Consider the following 17619-nt stretch of genomic DNA (forward strand, 5'->3'; position numbering starts at 1 on the left):
ATCAGATTGGTATGCATTAGGCTGGTCTCAATGAAAATTAACATGTAATTGCTTCAAATGAAGTAAGTGAGGAGGTAATCTGTTCTTAAATTGGATTCGCAGGATTTTGTGGTACCATAATGCAGCTGTGAAATGAAATATATTTTAAGGATGATGTCCTCAAGGGGAGAGGGGAGGAAGGGGGGATCTGTTCTGGGGAGGGTCCGTTCCCTCCCTCCCTCCCTTGTTTTAGCCCTCACTGGTGCTAATTTACGAATGGGCAGAGCAGCATGGCTGGGAAGGCCCCATGGCTTTTCACCACGACGTGTTCCCTTCCTGGGCATCTCTCCCATCCCCAAATTCCCAGGGAAGACCTGGCTACGTGGTGGGTTGTGAGCGTCCCTAAAGAGCTGTGTGGGTTCCTGCTGGGCCCGGAGCAGTGCTGCAAGGCTGGGGGATTCATCCCCAAAGCTTTTGGGTGCCCTAAGCCTCCCGTGGTGTCTTCTGTTGTCTGGACAATCTCTCTCTCTTAACCTTATGGGTTTGTTCTCCTCCTGGCCATCTCTGCCTTCTGCCAGAAGAGAAATGTGGGCATATTCTAAAACTACAGATACCTAAGGAGCGTGCAGCAGCGTATATTTGCTACAGGTGGACCCTCCTGGTCAGACACAGCCAGGATGGGGGGAATGTGCAGGGTCCCCTCCTCTCCCCATCACAGCCCCGTGTTACAGAGCCCTGGTCTCCGCCAATGCCTCAAAACCCCGATCCCAGATCTCGTGCTCCTCTCTGGCTGGGTTTCCCTGTGTTGTCCCCTCTGTTTGCAGCCCTCCTCGCTCCCTCTCACCCCTGCTCCTCCCAGCCCTCAGCCCCCTGACCCTCAGCATCCTTTCGTGGCCGGCTCCTGCGCGCCGCTCCGCAGAGAGCGCTTACCCCTCGCCGTTCCTGTTTTGTGCCTCAACTTATATGGAAAAGCCACTTTAGCGATAATTTTCCACTTGTAATAAGTTAAGTGCATCGCTTCCTTTCGAATACATTTTCAGTGCAGTTAAGCTCAGCAGTCCCTTGCCTGTGTGCTTAGTTAAATGCGCTCCTTTGCAGACCGTTGGGGTAGATGGCTTCACTTTATTCCTGGGCCATTAGTGTCAATTGCGCAAAGCAGAAGCAGGATTTATTCAGGGGGCACAGCTCATAATTGAGCGAGTTCAGCGCTGGGGAGCAGCGCTAACTGCTGGGAGTGCAGCGTGGAGGAACTTCCCCGCCGGGCTGCAGGAGGGGAAAAGCGAGCCGCCGGCGGGGCCGAAGCACTGCAGAGCTGTCAGCGGGGAGGGATGGGGTGCTGGGGTGCTCTTCCCGGCTCTTCTTGGGGTCTGAGGGCCCCTTTCTGCTGTGCTGAGCCCCCTTGTCCCCAGCTTTGGCTCTGTGTGCTCTGCAGGGTGATGCAGAAGGTGCGAGCACCCAGGGATGGAGCTGTATGAAGCTGTCTGGGTTGCCTGGGCCCCGTGGTCCATCCCAGTGCGCTCCTGAGGGGGTTGTTGGAGGTTAAAGGAAGACACTGAACGGCTCTTGAACATTTCTCCAGAGAAGGATTCACAGCACGGGGAGGTCTCACCAGGCTTTTGGAGGCAGAGGGAGGAGGTTTCTCCACACCTCGTTGTGCGAGGAGTCCTGATCTTACAGCTCTGTGATGCTTGCGGGGAGGCGATGAGATCACGAGGGAGTTGTTTTCTTCTCGTGTCATTTCCCTTGGCTCCTTTTGAAGGCTCTCAAGGCGGCAGCTTGCAGACATGGCACTCAGGCAGCTGGACCTGGGGTGATGCTGTCCCTGTAGCAGGGAGAAGTTTTTTACAGGTATCCCTGAAAGCCCTCTGGGGAAGGGGCGGCTTTCACCTGGGGGCGTTTGCCCACTGGCATCCAGGAGCCCCTGACAAGAGGAATGGATAAAAAAAAAATAAAAATAAAATCCGCAGGAACAAAATGCCCACGGCTCCCCTAAGGCCTGGAGCTCCCTGGTGGTGTCAGCACTTCATTAGTAAACCGGCCGTGTCCCCGCACAGCTGCCTCCATGCGGGTTGGTGCTGCCGTCACCCCCCTGGCAGCATCAGCACTTTTGGAGGGCGCCCAAGCAGATGGGCCAGGAGCGGGGTCTGGAGCGAGCCCCACGCGTGGGCAGCCCCGGGGACAGGAGCCAGGGTTGGGGACACGTGTCCTGTGTCCCTTGCCTGTGGTGCCTGCCCTCATCACTGCTTTGTCGCCCGCTCAGAGATGGAAGATGCTGTAGATGTGCAGAGCCCCGTTGTTAGCAGAGACAATAGGAGGATAAATAGAAAGGCTGGATGAGCCGAGCACGGGAGCAGGGGACTTGGAAAGGTGCTGGTGCACTGCTGCATTGCAGAGACAGGAAGACTTTTCCAGACAAACCGTCCCTGCCTGCTGCATCGCGACCTGCCTGCTCTGCACCAGACCGTGCCGTGCTGGCCTCGAGGTCCCCCAGGGCCTGGGGGTGCCACGGGGCTCGGGGCTCCTCCGCACCCCGCTTTGTGCTCCATCAGCGTGCTGCAAAGTGGGGGCTCCGGCTCTTTTTGCAGTTCTGCCTTCCTCGCTCCCTCCCCGCTCTGGTTTCCTCCTGCTTCTTTGGCATTTGCCAACAAACTCGTCTAAGGCAGCATACTGGGAGTTGTTTGCAGCTCCGTGAATCCCGGGCAATGAACCAAGGCAGATCTTGAAGCCCGGTATATTATTATTAATGTAATTAGTGCGAATCATTTGCATGTATAAACTTTCAATTGAGGAGATCAGGTACTTTACAAACATGCATTAACTCACCCTCCCTGGAAAGGAGGTGCCAGCTACGTTAAAAGCCTGGTGGAGGGCAGAAATGAAGGGCAGGGAGCTGCAAGGCTCTGCTGTGCGAGCCGGTGGGGAAGGCAGGACCTCCCGCCCCCGAGCCCCGGCTCCCTCTGCCCTCACCAAGCTGAAACTTCTGCCTGGGCGAGGAAGAGAAGGGAAAGCACAAAAGGTTTTCTTTTCCACTTCTGAGCGCTGCTTTTGACCAGCTCAGTGTGATTTTGAAGAGGCACCGGGGTGGAAGCTGATCTGAGGGCACCTGCTCACCCCGCAGGCTTTGGAGATGCTCCGGCTGCCGCGGGGGGGCTGGAGGTAGGCACCAGCCCCAGCAGGGACCCCCCTTTTCTGCCGGAGCCTGCTTCTGGGTTAATCACCGGGTCGTGTGCCGTGGGGTGGGCTCCCCCCTGCAGGGAGGGGGCTGCCCTGTGCTGGGGATGTGCCTTTTTGGTGATTCACACCACGGTGAGCGCGTGAGATTCCCTCCAGCTGATCATATAGACCTGGATGAGGATGCCCGTGGTGCTCCTGGGGGATGCTCTGAGCATCTTCCCGCTGTGTACACCCCCCAGGCATGCAGCCCCAGCAGCGGGGAGCCTGGAGCAGCCTGGGGAGCAGCTGGGGCTTTCAGCAGGCAGGAGCAAGCCTACGGGCTGCTCTGTGCCTCTGCCGTGAATGTCCCCGCATGGGTCCTGCAAGCAGCGTGGGTTTGCACATGTCCTGCTTCATCGTCCAAGCTCAGGGGGCTGAGCTGGGCATCTGTGTTACTGCGCCTCTTGCAGCACGTGGAGGGGTCAGAGGGTGGGATGTCTTGTGTCTGAAGATGTTTCAAGGAAAGGGCTTCACACCACGCAGCGGGGCTTGGCCTTTTAAGTCACTTTTCACAAGCACACAGCTGTGTGCATCGCGTTTTGAATGATGCCATGAGCCAAAACTGGTCCGGCTGTAACCAAGTGTGGGTGCGTGCCTGAGCATACGGTGCTGCAGCGAGCGGGTGAGCACACAGAGAGGGTGCACGGTCTGTGTGTGTGCACCAAAAGCAAGCAGATGCTCCAAAGGCTCCCGAAGAAGGGCCGGACTGCTAAAAGGTGCTCGTGCATGGCTTCACCCACCACAACAAGGAATAAGGAGGGGGGAGGCAGGTTGGTTGGTGGTGGTGAGGATGCTGGTTTAATATTTATCAGGCAAAAGCCTCCAGACCTTCTCCTCCAGTGCAGCATGGTCACCACGGCGCATCCCAACCTCCGGGGTCGTGAGCAGCACCTGTCCCAAAGAGCACATCCCCAGGCCCCTTGGCATGAGGTGGCAGCACACCAGGTGCTGTTTGCTTCCAGCTTTGGCTTTTTACCCAGGGAAGAGCCAGGAGGAAAGCTGCAGGCTGGGCTGAGAGCAGGGCTGGTCAGGGCAGGCATGCCTCAAACCCTCTGCTGGGGTACCAGAAATGGTCTTTTCCCATTAGCTGACTTCTCTGAACGTCTAATTACCTCCAGTGTGTGTTGAATGCCACTCCATTATTAGTCCGTTTAGCTCTGTTTTCTTCCCACCAAGCCTGCATCCCTGCAGGACCAGAGAAATCAATGCCAGCCCTCCCATGGCGGGTAGGCAAGAAGGACTGAGCATGTTACCTACATGCTTTCTTCCCCGTGCTCTCACCACATCCATGCCTTGGGTAAGCGAGGAGTTTGGGGTCCCCAGGGTGCCCACCTGGACCCAGGCTTTTCATTTGCTCAGGAATTGATGCCAAACCTTGGTTGCCACCCGAGCAAAAACATGATAGGGAAGCCTACAGGAGCAGTGAGACTGTGTTTGAATGGGATTGAGTTGTTCACAGCCCGGCCTTTAATTAATCCTAATAAATAACAATAAAATGTGATAATCACAGAAATAAATCCAAGACGTGAAGCTCCTGCCTGCGGCGGCGGTCTAGTTTAGTTGATCATTTATAGCGTGATGGAGGATGCACAAACAGGAGATGCTGTCTGGGACACGAAATGCTGCACGGGGCTGGGGGCCAGTCCCCCTCCAGCAGGGCTGGAGCAGCTCTTCTCCTTGCCAGGTGTCCACGGGATGCTTTTGCAGCCAGGTTTAAAGTAAATCCCAGGCTAGTTCCTCTAAACTGATTTCCAGATTGGGCTAACCTGTAGCAGAGACAAAATGCTGAGAGTTTGGAAGGGATTGCTTCCAAATCCAGAGGTGCCTAGAAATTGCTGAATTATTAGCCTGGATGGAAGGAAAAAAAAAAAAAAAAAAAAAAAAGGCCTCTTGGGATGCTTGATGATGGCTTGGTGCCATGGTGCAACACGTGTGAGACTCCATCAAGTGGCCTGGATGTGGGAAGGGGATTTCTCCAGGGTGGGCACTGAAAGCCCAGCCCTGTCCCTGCATCCCAGGATGGAGCTTGTACCCTGGTAATTGCACAGAAAGCAGCAGTCAGGTTGCTAATTTTGCTGAGCTCTTTTCAGTTCTAATTAACATTATTCATTTCTTGTGTGTCCTGCTGGGTTGAGACAATCTGTGCTCTCCAGCCCAGCCCTCTGAAACACCAGCGATCTGCACAAGAGGCAACAGAAAGTGTTGTGCACCAATTACTGCACGTCAGTAATTAAAAACCTCCTTCCCCCCGCTGTCGGGCCACCTCCTCTCCTGACATTTGCTGTGTGCAAACTGGAGAAAGCAAAGAGAGAAACTGAAGAGGGCACGGCGCTGCTGGCTTGTGCAACCTGGGTCTGTGCCGAAACCGCGGGGAGGTGCCGGGGGCAGGCTGAGACACAGACAGGGCTCACAGCTTGGGTGCCCCGGTGCTTATTTATTTTTAGGACGTGAGGGCTGGCTGGTTTGGAGTCTTCATGGGCCAGCTTGCTTGCAGAGGGCAGCTAGCAAAGGCAAAAAGCTTTGGGAGATGCTAAAGGGGTGGGGAAGGGCAGGACCAGATGGGTCCCGCTCCCCTTTGGGGCACAAGAGGATGGGCAGGGGGGGATGCTCGTAGCTCTGTCCTTCTGTTGGTGCACACAGTTACCTTAAAAAGCCCCAAATCTGCTGCTTGTGGTCATTTTGGTGTGTCCAGGTGGCAGGGGGAGCAGAGGACCAGGGGCAGCGAGGAGCCAGGTGTCTGCAAAGCCTCGCTGCCTCCCCCAGGGTGGTGTGACAGTGGTGTGTTAGCAGCGTCTCCGTCTCCCAGAGGAGAGGCAGAGAGGGAGGGAGAAGGATCATCACTTCATGCTGAGAGACAGCAGCTCTTCATCTTCTTGGAGGAGAAGGCCTTGCTTTCTGAGCAGGAACGTAGCCGGGATTAAGGATCTTAAGAGAGAAAATTACCTCATCTGTGCTTAATTATTTTTACATCTTCTTTTTCGGAGGCGAGTGCTGTTTTCCAGCACCCTGGGGACCTTTCTCCCCCCTCGTTCCCTGGCACGCCACGGGGTGGGAGGAAGCCAGGGATGCTCCAGAGCGGCGGGGGAGCATCTCTGGGCTCTGCTCCTGCCCCGAGCAGGGAGGAAGAGGAGAAGCCTCCAAGCTCGGCGGTGCCTCCGCTGCCCACCTGTGCCTGGAGCCTGGCTTCCAGCCCCACCAAAGGCTTTCTGCTCAGCCGCCCGCCCCTGCCAAAGGCTTTCCAATGAGGGAGCTGCTGGGGAGGGAAATGGAGCAGATGGAGGGGTTGGAAGAGCATCGGGACGCTGCGAGGAGGGAACGAGCCACGGGGACCCTGGCTGACGGCCGTGCGAGGAGGAAGGGGCTCGCCAGCTCCTGCTGGGGGCTTGTCCTGCCGTTACCTGCACCGGGGAGGGGATCGGAGCCCTCCCCGTGGCAGCAGGCTGCCGTCCCGAAAATAGCACGCCGCTACCCGAAGGTCACAGAGCCTCTTCCCAGAGCCGTTTCTGCTGTTTATTGCATATATTGGCTCAGGAGCTTTAAGAGGGAGGAAAGAAAATAAAATAACAAGTTTAAGCTTGCCGATCCCAGGGACAGAGAAGCGTGTCTAGGTGATAAGAAGAGATTGCGACCAGGTGCTGTGAAGGGCGAAAGCACTTATTTCACTGTTGCCTCATGCGTTACCTGAGCCCCGTTGCTTTTCAAAAGCACTTAAATGCCCATATGATAGAGGGAATGCTTGGATTACACACTGTCTGCCTCCATTATTATCCAGGGATCTCCAAGCCGATGCATTTCACAAAAAAGTAGTGTGGAGGAGGAGAGAGAAAATATATATATTTTTAGTTCTGCCTGCTTACAGGTCCTCAGCGATAATTTCCACAGGAGGGCCCAGCGCGAGAAATTCAAGCCACGTCTGGATTCTCATCAGCCAGCATTTCTTTGCAATATGGCTTTAGCAGAGAGGGTGGGCACCCCCTTTTTGGGCTGAAACGCTGCTCACGGTGCTTGCAGGAGCCCATTTCATTGCATTGTGATGGGCAAGCCAGAGCCAAGGACCAAATATCCACCTGCGTTTTATTAAAGCCCCATAGGTCTGAGCTGCCGGTGCTGTTGAGGTCCAGAGCACAATATAATAAAACCGTCCTTTGGGGTGAAATCTCAAAGTTTTATTCAACTCGAGCAACTTAACTCCAAGGTTTGACTCAAGTTGTAAAGCCGCTGAGAGCAAGCAAGATCTGAGTTCTTGGTGTTCAGCCCAGGCTGAATCTATTGCTTTTTTTATGAAGATAATAAAAATCTGCTCGCATTTAATTTATTATTATCGTAATATCATTATGGAACGGCAATGAAATTGTTTAATTTATCAGATGTTTTCACACCAGAGAGGGAGGATGGGCCAACAGCTTGGGTCCTTGCCTAACAAATCCTCAGGGGACTCCTGAGCCAGGCTGCCCCACTCGCTTTGGGACAGTCACCTCGATGGGCACCCACCGTCCCCATGCTGGGTCTCGAGGTCATTGTCCAGGCTCCTTCCCCGTTCAGAGGGGCTGAAAAGATACTTCCAAAAAGAGGCAAGGGGAGAGGAGGCAGCTCGTCCCCCTGAGGTGCATTCTCTGCTGGCAGAGCCGAGCGAGCACTTAGGATCGCTCATTCCTCTGCATCTCCCTCCCACGGCTATAGACTGGGAATAATGGCATCGCCCACCTCCTGGGGAGAATCGGGATGTAAAAACGAGCTGGGGGCTGTGTGGCTGTTCGTATAAACAATCTTTCTGAGTCCACGTGAGATAAGCTAGCCCTTGAGGAGGAGGAGGAAGGCAGAAGCGTAGGCAGAGAGGTGGTGGCGGCACTGTGAGAAGGAGAAGGAGTCCCTTGAGGCTGGACTCTGCCCCACCAAGACAAAATTCAGGCTATATAAGACTCACTTCCAATATAGCTGGCACCCAGGGGAGTTCACATCTTGCAGTTGGTTCCCTGCCCAAAGTTTCCTTCACCCATATTCGCCACAAAGCAGGGTCAGTCCCTTTAGACGGGGCGCTGCCTCCCCTTGCCCTTGGCGAGGCTACCCTGAGCGACCTCACTGAGGCTGCTCTCTTTCAGTGCCTCCAAAGTTAATTTGCATCCCAGCCACTGCACAAGTAATGAAGTAGAGTGGGGAGAATATAAACAACGGAGCTTAGGCTGAGTGGTTTTATGTAGGAACATTATCCGCCGTCGCTGGCATCCAGCAAAGCTCGGCTAAGTTTTAACAGCTCTGCGGTCTCCAACTTGCTTGGAGAGAAGTGGCGTTTGGGCTGGGATCTGCATGGCCCTGCTGCATGGGAAAAGGGTTGGGGAGCAGGCTGAGATGGTTTGTTAGGGTGGAGGATGCAAACCTTGATTTGGGGTGTGGAGAGGGAGGGTTTCAGGGCTTGTGTTGTCCTTTTCGGGGAGCCAGGCTGGTCCCCGCTGCTCAGGACAGAACAACGTTCCCATTCGGGAGCAAAGCTCCTTCTGGGTTTGCGCTGTGCTGTCTTCTGGGTGGTGCCTGTTGTTAACGGGGCTGGAATTAGGAGATTTCTGCCTCTGAAACATCACCGGATGGGTGAGATGTTTAGCTGGGGAGAGATGCACTAAGCAGAGGAGAAGCAGTGGTGCAGATGATGGGAAGGGAAGGAAGAAGTGACAGGGGGGACAAATGGCAGGAAGCTCAAGGTTTCTCTTCAGAGGTGTGTCAAAGCTGGCTTGCTCCTGAGATAAATTTTCCTCACTCCTTTGTGAAGCAGAGTGAACTGCTCTCCCTGCTCTGCTCTGCATTTCTTCGCCTGGCTGCAGGGATCTGATGCTCTGTGAAGAGACCAAGCGATGGCTTTGGGCAGGAGGGAGCGACCTAGGTCTCCCCAAAAGGTGTGGTTGGGACTCAGAATGGATGCTTTTGGCTTGGCTGTGGTTGTCTCTGTGTTAGCAAAGGAGCAAATGGGAACAGAGGGGCAAAAGGTCCTTCGGTGAGTGGTGGAGGATGGCTCTGATCTGCAATAACTGCGAAATTCTTGGGTAAATCTCTTGAGCCGCGGGTTTAGATGGATATCGGTGCCCTGAGCACAGCAGGCGAAGTGCTGACATTGTCCTCTTTGGAGAGCCGCCACACTCGGTCTCCGAAACTGCTGCTGGCAGCAAAACTAAAAATAGTGCTGAGAGGAGGAGCAGGAGCTGGGGAAGGCGGGGATGGCAGCACGCTAACAGGTCACCTCTGCCTCTGCCCAGGTGCTCCGTGGACAACCGCGTCACCCGCGTGGCCTGGCTGAACCGCAGCAGCATCCTCTATGCCGGCAATGACAAGTGGTGCTTGGACCCTCGGGTGGTGCTCCTGGCCAACACCAAAACCCAGTACAGCATCCAGATCCACGACGTGGACGTGTACGATGAGGGCCCCTACACCTGCTCCGTGCAGACAGACAATCACCCCAAGACATCGCGCGTCCACCTCATCGTGCAAGGTAAGAGGAAGGGATGTCGAAGAGGGGTTGGGTGTGGTGCTTTGACTTCTGGTCCTCAATTTGAGCCTGGTGTCTCCTGCCATTGCTCCTACAATGACCAAAGAGGGGTTGGGCACGGTGCCTTGACTTCTGCTCATCCATTTGACCCTGATGTCTTCTGCCATTGCTCCTACATTGACCCTACTACGTGTAGGACAACTCGGTGCAAACATTAAGGGTGTCTTCATGCTTGGAGAGTCCAACTGAAGCTGGGCAATGCCCAAGTGTTTGCAGTCAAATTTAGCCAACTTTCCTGGAGTAGTCATGGGGCTCTGATACAGGCAGCTCTGCCTCCCAAAATAATCACTGCTAAACCCACGTTGCTGGTTTTTTTTTTGTTGTAGTTGTATTTTTTTTTTCCTATGCTGGAGGCAATGCTTGAAGTAAAATTTGTGTTGGGGGAAAAGAGAGAGCTGGCAGATTTGTGTACTTTGCGGGGGTGTGTGTATGCCTAGCAACAATATGTGTTTGTGTGCTCAAACTGTGCTCTCCCGCGAGGAGGAGGAGGGACGGCACGGGGGGCTGGAGCGCACGCGGTGGCCGAGCACAGGTGGGCTCTCAGGAGGGGACATCCGAGCGTGGCCACGCATGATGGCCGAGCAGATGGATGTTCATACGAGGCACCTCCTGGTGTCTGTGCCATGGGATTTGGTGGGGATGTTCGCTGGGCACCACGTGGTGGGATGTATGGGACCCGTCCTGCCCGTACAGAGGAGCCCAAAGGAGGATTAATGGAGGATTTCTAATCCCTTGCTAGCATCCCTTTTTTCCTCCCCCTTCTTCTGTGATTTGGCCAGAAGCCCTCTTAGCATGACACACCAGCTTGACTATTGGAATCTCATCTCGGGCTAATTTTCGAATGCTGATGGGTGTATTGATTTGGAAACAAGCTGGGTTAAAAAGGCATTGGTCTTGTACACAGAGCCGGGCTGAGCTAATCCGCCGTCGATATGCCAGGCCTGAGCATTATTGACAGCCTAATGAATAGAAGGGGGGGGAAAACCCAAACCAAGCCTTTTCCCCCCTCCTTCCCCTTCCGTTTTCTCTTCCCTCTTTGAGCAATCAAGCAAACTAAACAGAGCCGGACTTTCTCCATCTCCATTAACCACGAAGAGCAGGATGCGTTGCCATCCCGGGTCCTTGCTGTTTATCTTGCCATCTGTTATTACCTGCCTGCGTCCCTTAAGCCGAAGTCGATCACCCGCAAGTTCTGAAGTTGCTATCAGGCGCCGGGGCGATGCAGGGCAATTTATATTGCCTCCCTTCTGATTCCTGTTTCCTGACCTAAATTTCCCATATCACCAGACATCCAGGCTCATCCGTCCTGTGTCTTGCTGTAGCATTAGGCAGAGATGTTTGGATACAGGAGTAAAAGGTCAGATCTTAATTCCCTGCTGTGGTACAGTTAAGTACTGGAGGATTCGGTGATGGGCTCAGCCCTATAACCTGCTGAATATCCCTGCTGCTGCTGATGGAAATGCTGGCTCTCGGGAGCACAGCCCCTAATTTCAAGAGTTATTGCTTGGCTCAAGCAGCCTTTTCTGGGGTGGAAGGTGGCAATAGCGTGATCTGCAGCAACACGCTGGGACGGGGTGTGAAAGTGAGCATTGTGCCCAATAAAGGGAGGCTTGCTGGAATGACCCCAATTAAAGTTTGGCTGGGTGAGTCCAGGTGACAAGGAGAAAGAGGGAGGCGTGCGGCTTGCCACAACACACAGTCCAGGGCAGAAAGAAACAAAACAGCTCTCCAAACAGCTCCTGATTTCCTCCGGGTACACACAGAAGGGCCCTGGGGGCACAGCTCTGGAGGCATGAGCACACCAGCCTGGCAGGATGCAATTAAATCGTGCCCCAGGGCAGGCTGCAAGCCCCAGAGGGACCAGCCTGGGGGGCAAGGAGCTCTTCCCCATCCACCCAGGACATCAGCAGCCTGCGGCTCCCCCAGGCAGGTGTAATGGGTGCTCATCAGCCCAGCCGAGAGCCCCCAACCCATCCTGTGCATCTGTCCGAAGCTTTAGGGGATGGAGGGAAGGAAGGAGGAGCTGGTGCATCCCCAGTATGTGCCAAGGGCTGCTGGAGGAAGCAGTGTTGTGGGGGGAAAGAATAAAAAACAGGAGAGGGACAGAGAGGTGAGAGTTTTCTTTATGATATAAGGGTTGGGAATGGTCCCCCATGGCAGCAGGGAAGAATCAGCTGAAGACCACGTTGAAAACAAGAGTGTCCACGCTGCAACAAGGGAAACGCTGCACATTTATTTCTAGGTTGGCTCCATTGATGGCTGCGATCCCAAAATAGGTGGGTAGAAGGCACCTCAACAGCTAATTTAGCCTGTCCCCCTGCAATGAGGCAGAAACATCACTGGCAAACATTTGTGAAAGCTATTCTTGAAAATCTTTAACAAAGCGGGTTCTTCCATCTCCCTAGACGCTCTATTCTACTGCCTTGCTACCTTTATAATTAGGAAACGTATGGCTAATATCTAACTTAAACCTTCTTTGTTGCAAATGAAGTGGAGTTTTTCTCATCCTATCCCCAGCGGACATGGGGAACAATTGATCAATGTCCTCTTTGTAACAACCTTTTGCTTTTGGGAAGGTTGTTATCGTGTTGCCCCTTAGCCACCTTCTTTCTGAAAGGATGCAAGCCCTCTTTCTCCCACCTTTCCTGGTCAGGCTTTCAGAAACACTTGTCAGTCTTGAAATCCTTCCCCTGAAAGGCAAAAGGTGAGCGCTGGTGATCCAGGAATAGCAGGCTGGCGCATCTCTCCTCCCCGCTGCTGCACTAATGTGGGACAAATGAGCCCGGGAACGAGACAACAGCCCCGTGGTGCTGAATGCATCAAAGTTCAGACCTGCTACGCCGGGGACTGCTTCAAATGGGGCCAGGCTCAGTGTTGGGGATGCAAAGTTGGTGCTAGCAAGCAACGTAGCTGCAAAAGGCACAAGGAGGTTTGCACCTCCTGCCTGTTTATTGTGGGACCTGAAAGGAGCCCTTCAGGCAGCGTCCTTGTCATCCACAGCGCCTGGGAGGTGACCCCTGCACACCCCTCTGGTTTGTTCATCACCAATTTGTTCCTCGGAGGGGCTGCCGCAGGACCAGACGGAGCACAGGGAAGTGGCACAAAAGGCTTTTACCCCAAAGAAACAACACCCAGGAAAGCCCCACTGCCAACGGGCAAGCTCTGCACTTGGAGGGAGGCTGAAATCCTAAAGAGGAGGACTTGGGACTGACCCTGCTGACCTCTGAGGAGCGATGCTTCCCCTTCCCCTCCTCTCCTCCTTCCCCCCTCAGGTTCACCGAAGGCAGAAGTTGCTCTGGGTGCTCTGATCCTCTTCCCCCCCTACCCTCCCCCAGGACACTTCAGCTCTTTAAGCCTCTCGAGCGCAGCCTTTCTCTGGGGCTCAGGGTTTAAAAGCGAGAGGGGAGGTAGGAGGAGGAGGACGACGGTGTCTGGAAAGCTCTTATTTGTATTGATAATAAGCCGTCTCCACCGCGCGCCTGCACAACACTCCCACCGCCTTGTAAGATGCATTAAGGAAAGTTGGCCTTATCTCGGCGCTGGAAATGGACTTGGGGAAGGAGGCACGGTGCCTGCCGGAGTTTAATCTCACTTAGACACACAAATTTGCATGATAGAAAATGGTGGAATTTTAGTGCTTAGAAAGAAAAGGGGAAAAAAAATGAAAAGGGGAGGCAACTGGGGGATATTAGCACTTTCTCCTTGCTTTATCAGTTTCCCTGGCCCTATCTGGCTTTTTCTGTTGTCACTGGAGCAACTAATCACCCCTCCCCTTTTGTTTGGTGTAAATGAGTTTTCCCACTCTTTCCCGGGCCTGGCTTAATCTGCAAATCCCTGCCTTTGTTTGGGAGTTAATTACCTGCTTGCCGGAGTCGGGGGGCAGCGGGCGCAGGTGGCACGGGGCCGCCCCAGGGTGGGAGCTGGCGTCGGGGCGCAGGCGGCGTGCGGGTGGCACCTCGCCCCGTGCCGTGGCACCGCTGCCAAGGTGTGCACGGAGAGATAAAGCAGCCAGGGGGGAGGCTCGTGGCACCTCCCCGAGCCGGCTTTGTTTCAAGCCCTGAACTCTGCCCGATTAATTTTCCTTTGATGCCGTAAGCCCCTGTGCGCTCGCGGGAGAATGGGAATAAGTTTTTTTTGAGGCCGCCGCTCTGCCTGCGCCTCGCGCCGAGGCGGATGGGGATGGAGCCAAGGGGCAGGTTTCACGTGGTGGTGGTGTAGGTGTAGGGGGAAGGATCAGGCCCTGCGGTTGTTGTTGCTCTTGTCCAAAGGCCTCAAGGTGGCTTGTAGGGAAAACGAGGTGGATGTGAATGCGTGGCTTATGCCTGAGCATCTCAGACCCTTTATGAGCACCGTCTGCCTGGCAGTCTTGGCACCGCTGCTAGAGACGGTGTCCCTCATTTGGGGCTGAGCCTCTCCTTGGTGCCCCTAAAGCTACTGATGCTGCAGGTGGGAAGGGGCCAGGGAGCACTACCACTCCCCGTATTCTTACACATTTCCTCTGTGTTTCTGATCACTGTGAGCCTGGAGAAGCGACTGTTCCTGGGCGATGCTCCCTCTTCCAGGTGGCTTCGCCTGCACAGCTTTCCCTGCTGCCGTCCCCACTCACCCCAATAGTGTCCAGCTTCATACCAGTGCCTGGCAGCAGCTTGTGCTTGCTTGGTCCCTGCACAGGCAGCTTGTGGCTGAGAATGGGACCGTGCATGAGCAGAGTCGGTACTGTGAGGCTGGAAACTGCCCACGGTGGTGCAGCCCCACCTGAGCTGCCAGGAAGCAGGAGCGTGGTGTGGTAGGTGCTGTGTGTGGGGTTGGTAAAAAGGCACATCCCAAGAGCTCAAGATGTCCCACAGGGATGAAGGATACACCCCCATTTGGTAACTTGGTGATGGTAAAGGCATGCAGATGTTGTTTGTGGGCAGGAGCTGTTTCTGGCATGGGTTTCCCTGGTGCGAACGCACCTTTCCTTGCCAGACAAGCTGTTCTTGCCAGAAGCAAAAGCAAGTTTAGGTAATGCCTTAGAGTTCATCACAAAAAAGTTTGTGGGGATCTGGCAACATGAAATCGCCCTCATCCCTTGCTTCACCTGAGCTCCCAGTGTCTTTGTCTGATTCATTTCTTCCTGTGCATTTTTATTGCTAATTTGTCCAGCCCTCAAAGCCTCCCCTGCTGGCTTTGCACCATGTTCGGTCCAGGGAGGAGAGAGCAAATGTCAGGGGAAGCCCCCGGTGTGCACGTTGTGTTGGTTTAATGGGTTCACAGTGAACATCGCTTGGGGCAGCTCCCGAGGGGCAAGGAGCACGGGAGGAGGATGAGGGCTGGGCACTGGGTCTGGCCACATCCCTTGGGGTGAAAGATGGGATTTTGTGGGGTTTAACCCGCAGACATGCTCGTCCGTGCTCCCCACCCGAGCAGTCCCCAGCCTTCCCCAAGTCACTTGACCTCTTTGCAAATCAATTTAACATCTGCGAAGCAGAGATAATAATTGTCACCTACTTCACAGGGGGGTTGATGAGGATTAATTCGCTAATGTCGACAGAGGTCTTTGAAGATGGAATGTGCTATCTGAGAGCTAAACGTTATTATTAATTAGCAATTATATCGTGGGGCAGGAGGGGGGAAAACAGACTCCAGAGCTGGAACGAAGCTCTCGTCCCTGCCCTCGCTGCGGTTCTGGGCTGCCCCCATTAGGTGCCCTCTCTGCTGCTGGAGGGACCACGTCTGCAGGGACACGTCCCACTTGTGCCACAGCGCATCCTCCTTCCTGGGGAGCATGGACAAACCCCACCAGCATGGGGAATAAAGAGTAGAAGGGATGGGGAGGTGACCGGGGCTCAAGTGTGTTAACCAGTGTCTTTGTGACAAAGGGAGCGAGTTGGTAAGAGAGCAGTGATGAAGAGAAGGAAGCCTCTGTGCTTGCTTGCCCTGCGGTGATGCTGGCGGGCCGGGTGCCAGACCTGCAGAAGGGCTGCGCTGGGAAGGAGAGAGGGGTAGGGCCGAAAGCAAGCGAGTGCCCAGGGGAGGACATCTCCTGTTCCCAAACAGCGATAATTGGCAGGAGACTGGAGCGAGGGGAAGGAAGCAGCAGTGATTCATAGGACACAGACCGTTTTCATTTCCTTCGTGCTTTTCTTTTTTTGCGTACATCAAGCCTGTGGATGGTTTCTCTGTTTTCCTCCCCTGGAGATCCGCTGAGGCTGTAATCCAGAGTGTTGCAGGCTCCCCTAAGCGGAACCAACACGAACCCTTTATGGTCCCCTGCCCCCATGCCCTGCTGCTGTTACATCCCTGCCGCGGGATGCAGCCGTGCGGGGAGGTGCAGCGATGCCCACTGGGGCCATTTCCACCTGCCCACACCCCTGTGGCTCTGCTATTTCCATCCCTCCCAGCCGCAGCTGTGCGTGCCTCGGCGACGGCGAGGCGAGCTCGGTGTGCCTCTTTGCTACTCCCTTGGAGACACGCAGAGCCGTGCAGGTCACCCTCTGAGTGCTCCACTTCTGCAAAGCAAGAGCCTGCTCCTCTTCGAGCCTTTTTCTGAGCACACGGGGGCCCTGGCAGCTCCGCTCTCCCACCCTCTCCAAAGGCTTTCACGGAGAGGTCGCCTGCCCCACCGGGAGCAATTTGGCAAAGATTCCACTTCTGTGGCATGGGAAGAACTGGGAGGCCAGTGGCACGCTGCACCCTTGTACCTCTTAGCTCTCCAAGCAGGGCTGGAGGAAGACCTTGGTTGTCGGCACATCTCACGGGGGTGCTATCCTTCCCCAGGGATGTCTCCCAAAGGAGACGGACACCTCCCCGCCGCCGCACGCGGGTCCCAAAGTGCCGTTCAGCGCGGCGAAAGCCGGCGGTGGGTTAATGAGGTCGCTGCAGTTTAATGTTACTGCAGTAATCTCTTTTGTTTTACTACATTAAAATATTTGCGGTGGAACGGCAGGACCACTGTAAGGCGATAGCGCTACCTTAATGTTATTGTTACCCGGGAAACGCTAATGGTGGCTCAATAACATTATTGCAATTTAATCTTCCGCCAATAAAATTAAGGGGAGAACAGTGAGACCTCAACAACGTAATGTTACTACAGTAACAGCATTGTTATCGTGATCGCGGGAGCGGAGTCAACTCGTTGTAGTAGAGCATCGGGACCGGCTTTAGTGTTGCCATGGCAGCGCGGGGGCATCCGCGGGAAGCCGCGGCAGGGGATGAATGGGAGGAGATGGCGCTGGTGCACCAGTGCCACCGCTACCCCAGGGGAGGCAGCACGCCAAGGTCGTGCCGGTATAAAGGCTCCTCGTTCGCCTAATTCCTCGGCGGCGGTGGTTTTGTCGGCGCTTTTCTTCTCCTCCCTCCACGGCCGGGCTCTGTGGAGCAGGTCTGTTGTTTTAGCGGCAGTAACTCTGCAGGGAAGGATTTAAAGCGCTGCCTCCATCTAGTTCCAGATCCTTCTGCCCGGCGTTTTATAGCATGTGGCTGTTATGGAGCGATAACGTTTTATATTTATATGTCATCTTTCATCGTGAAGGATCCCAGCACAAGCTACAAATTACTGCCGTGCTGCAGGGCCAGGCAGGCAACCCGGCGCATGCTGCGGGCGAAGGAGGGGGCTTCGTCCAAGGGCACCTGAGCGAGCTTTGCTCCCCTGGAGAGACACGAGTGAGCATCCCCTGCCTTTGGAGGACTTATCCAGAGTCCCCAGGCTTTGTGAGACTGAGCTTGCCCAAGGTGACAGGGTGCGATGGATGGGATTTGGGGCTTGAGTCTGGCACGGTTATGCTCTGCTCCAGGCAGGGAGTCTTTGTGCATCCCGTGCCACACCGGTGTTCCAGCCAGCAGGCTGCACCTTCTTGCCTCCTGCACCCGTGGGTGAGTCCTGTGCACCCCAGACAGCACCCACCATCACCTGG

At 54.9% G+C, this 17619-nt stretch overlaps 1 protein-coding gene across 5 annotated transcripts in view; it reads left to right on the forward strand.

The window, feature by feature from the left end:
• The window catches only part of LOC116497816 (protein CEPU-1), a 320106-nt gene that overhangs the window by 260298 nt on the left and 42189 nt on the right, over window positions 1-17619 (forward strand). For all 5 annotated transcript variants that reach the window (XM_032201750.1, XM_032201753.1, XM_032201752.1 and 2 more), the window contains one exon: window positions 9435-9667. In XM_032201750.1, the coding sequence (XP_032057641.1) occupies window positions 9435-9667 (233 nt within the window). The remainder of the gene's footprint in view (window positions 1-9434; window positions 9668-17619) is intronic.

Source organism: Aythya fuligula, chromosome 22, assembly GCF_009819795.1.
Source record: "Aythya fuligula isolate bAytFul2 chromosome 22, bAytFul2.pri, whole genome shotgun sequence".
In the NCBI taxonomy this organism is placed as follows: Eukaryota; Metazoa; Chordata; class Aves; order Anseriformes; family Anatidae; genus Aythya; species Aythya fuligula.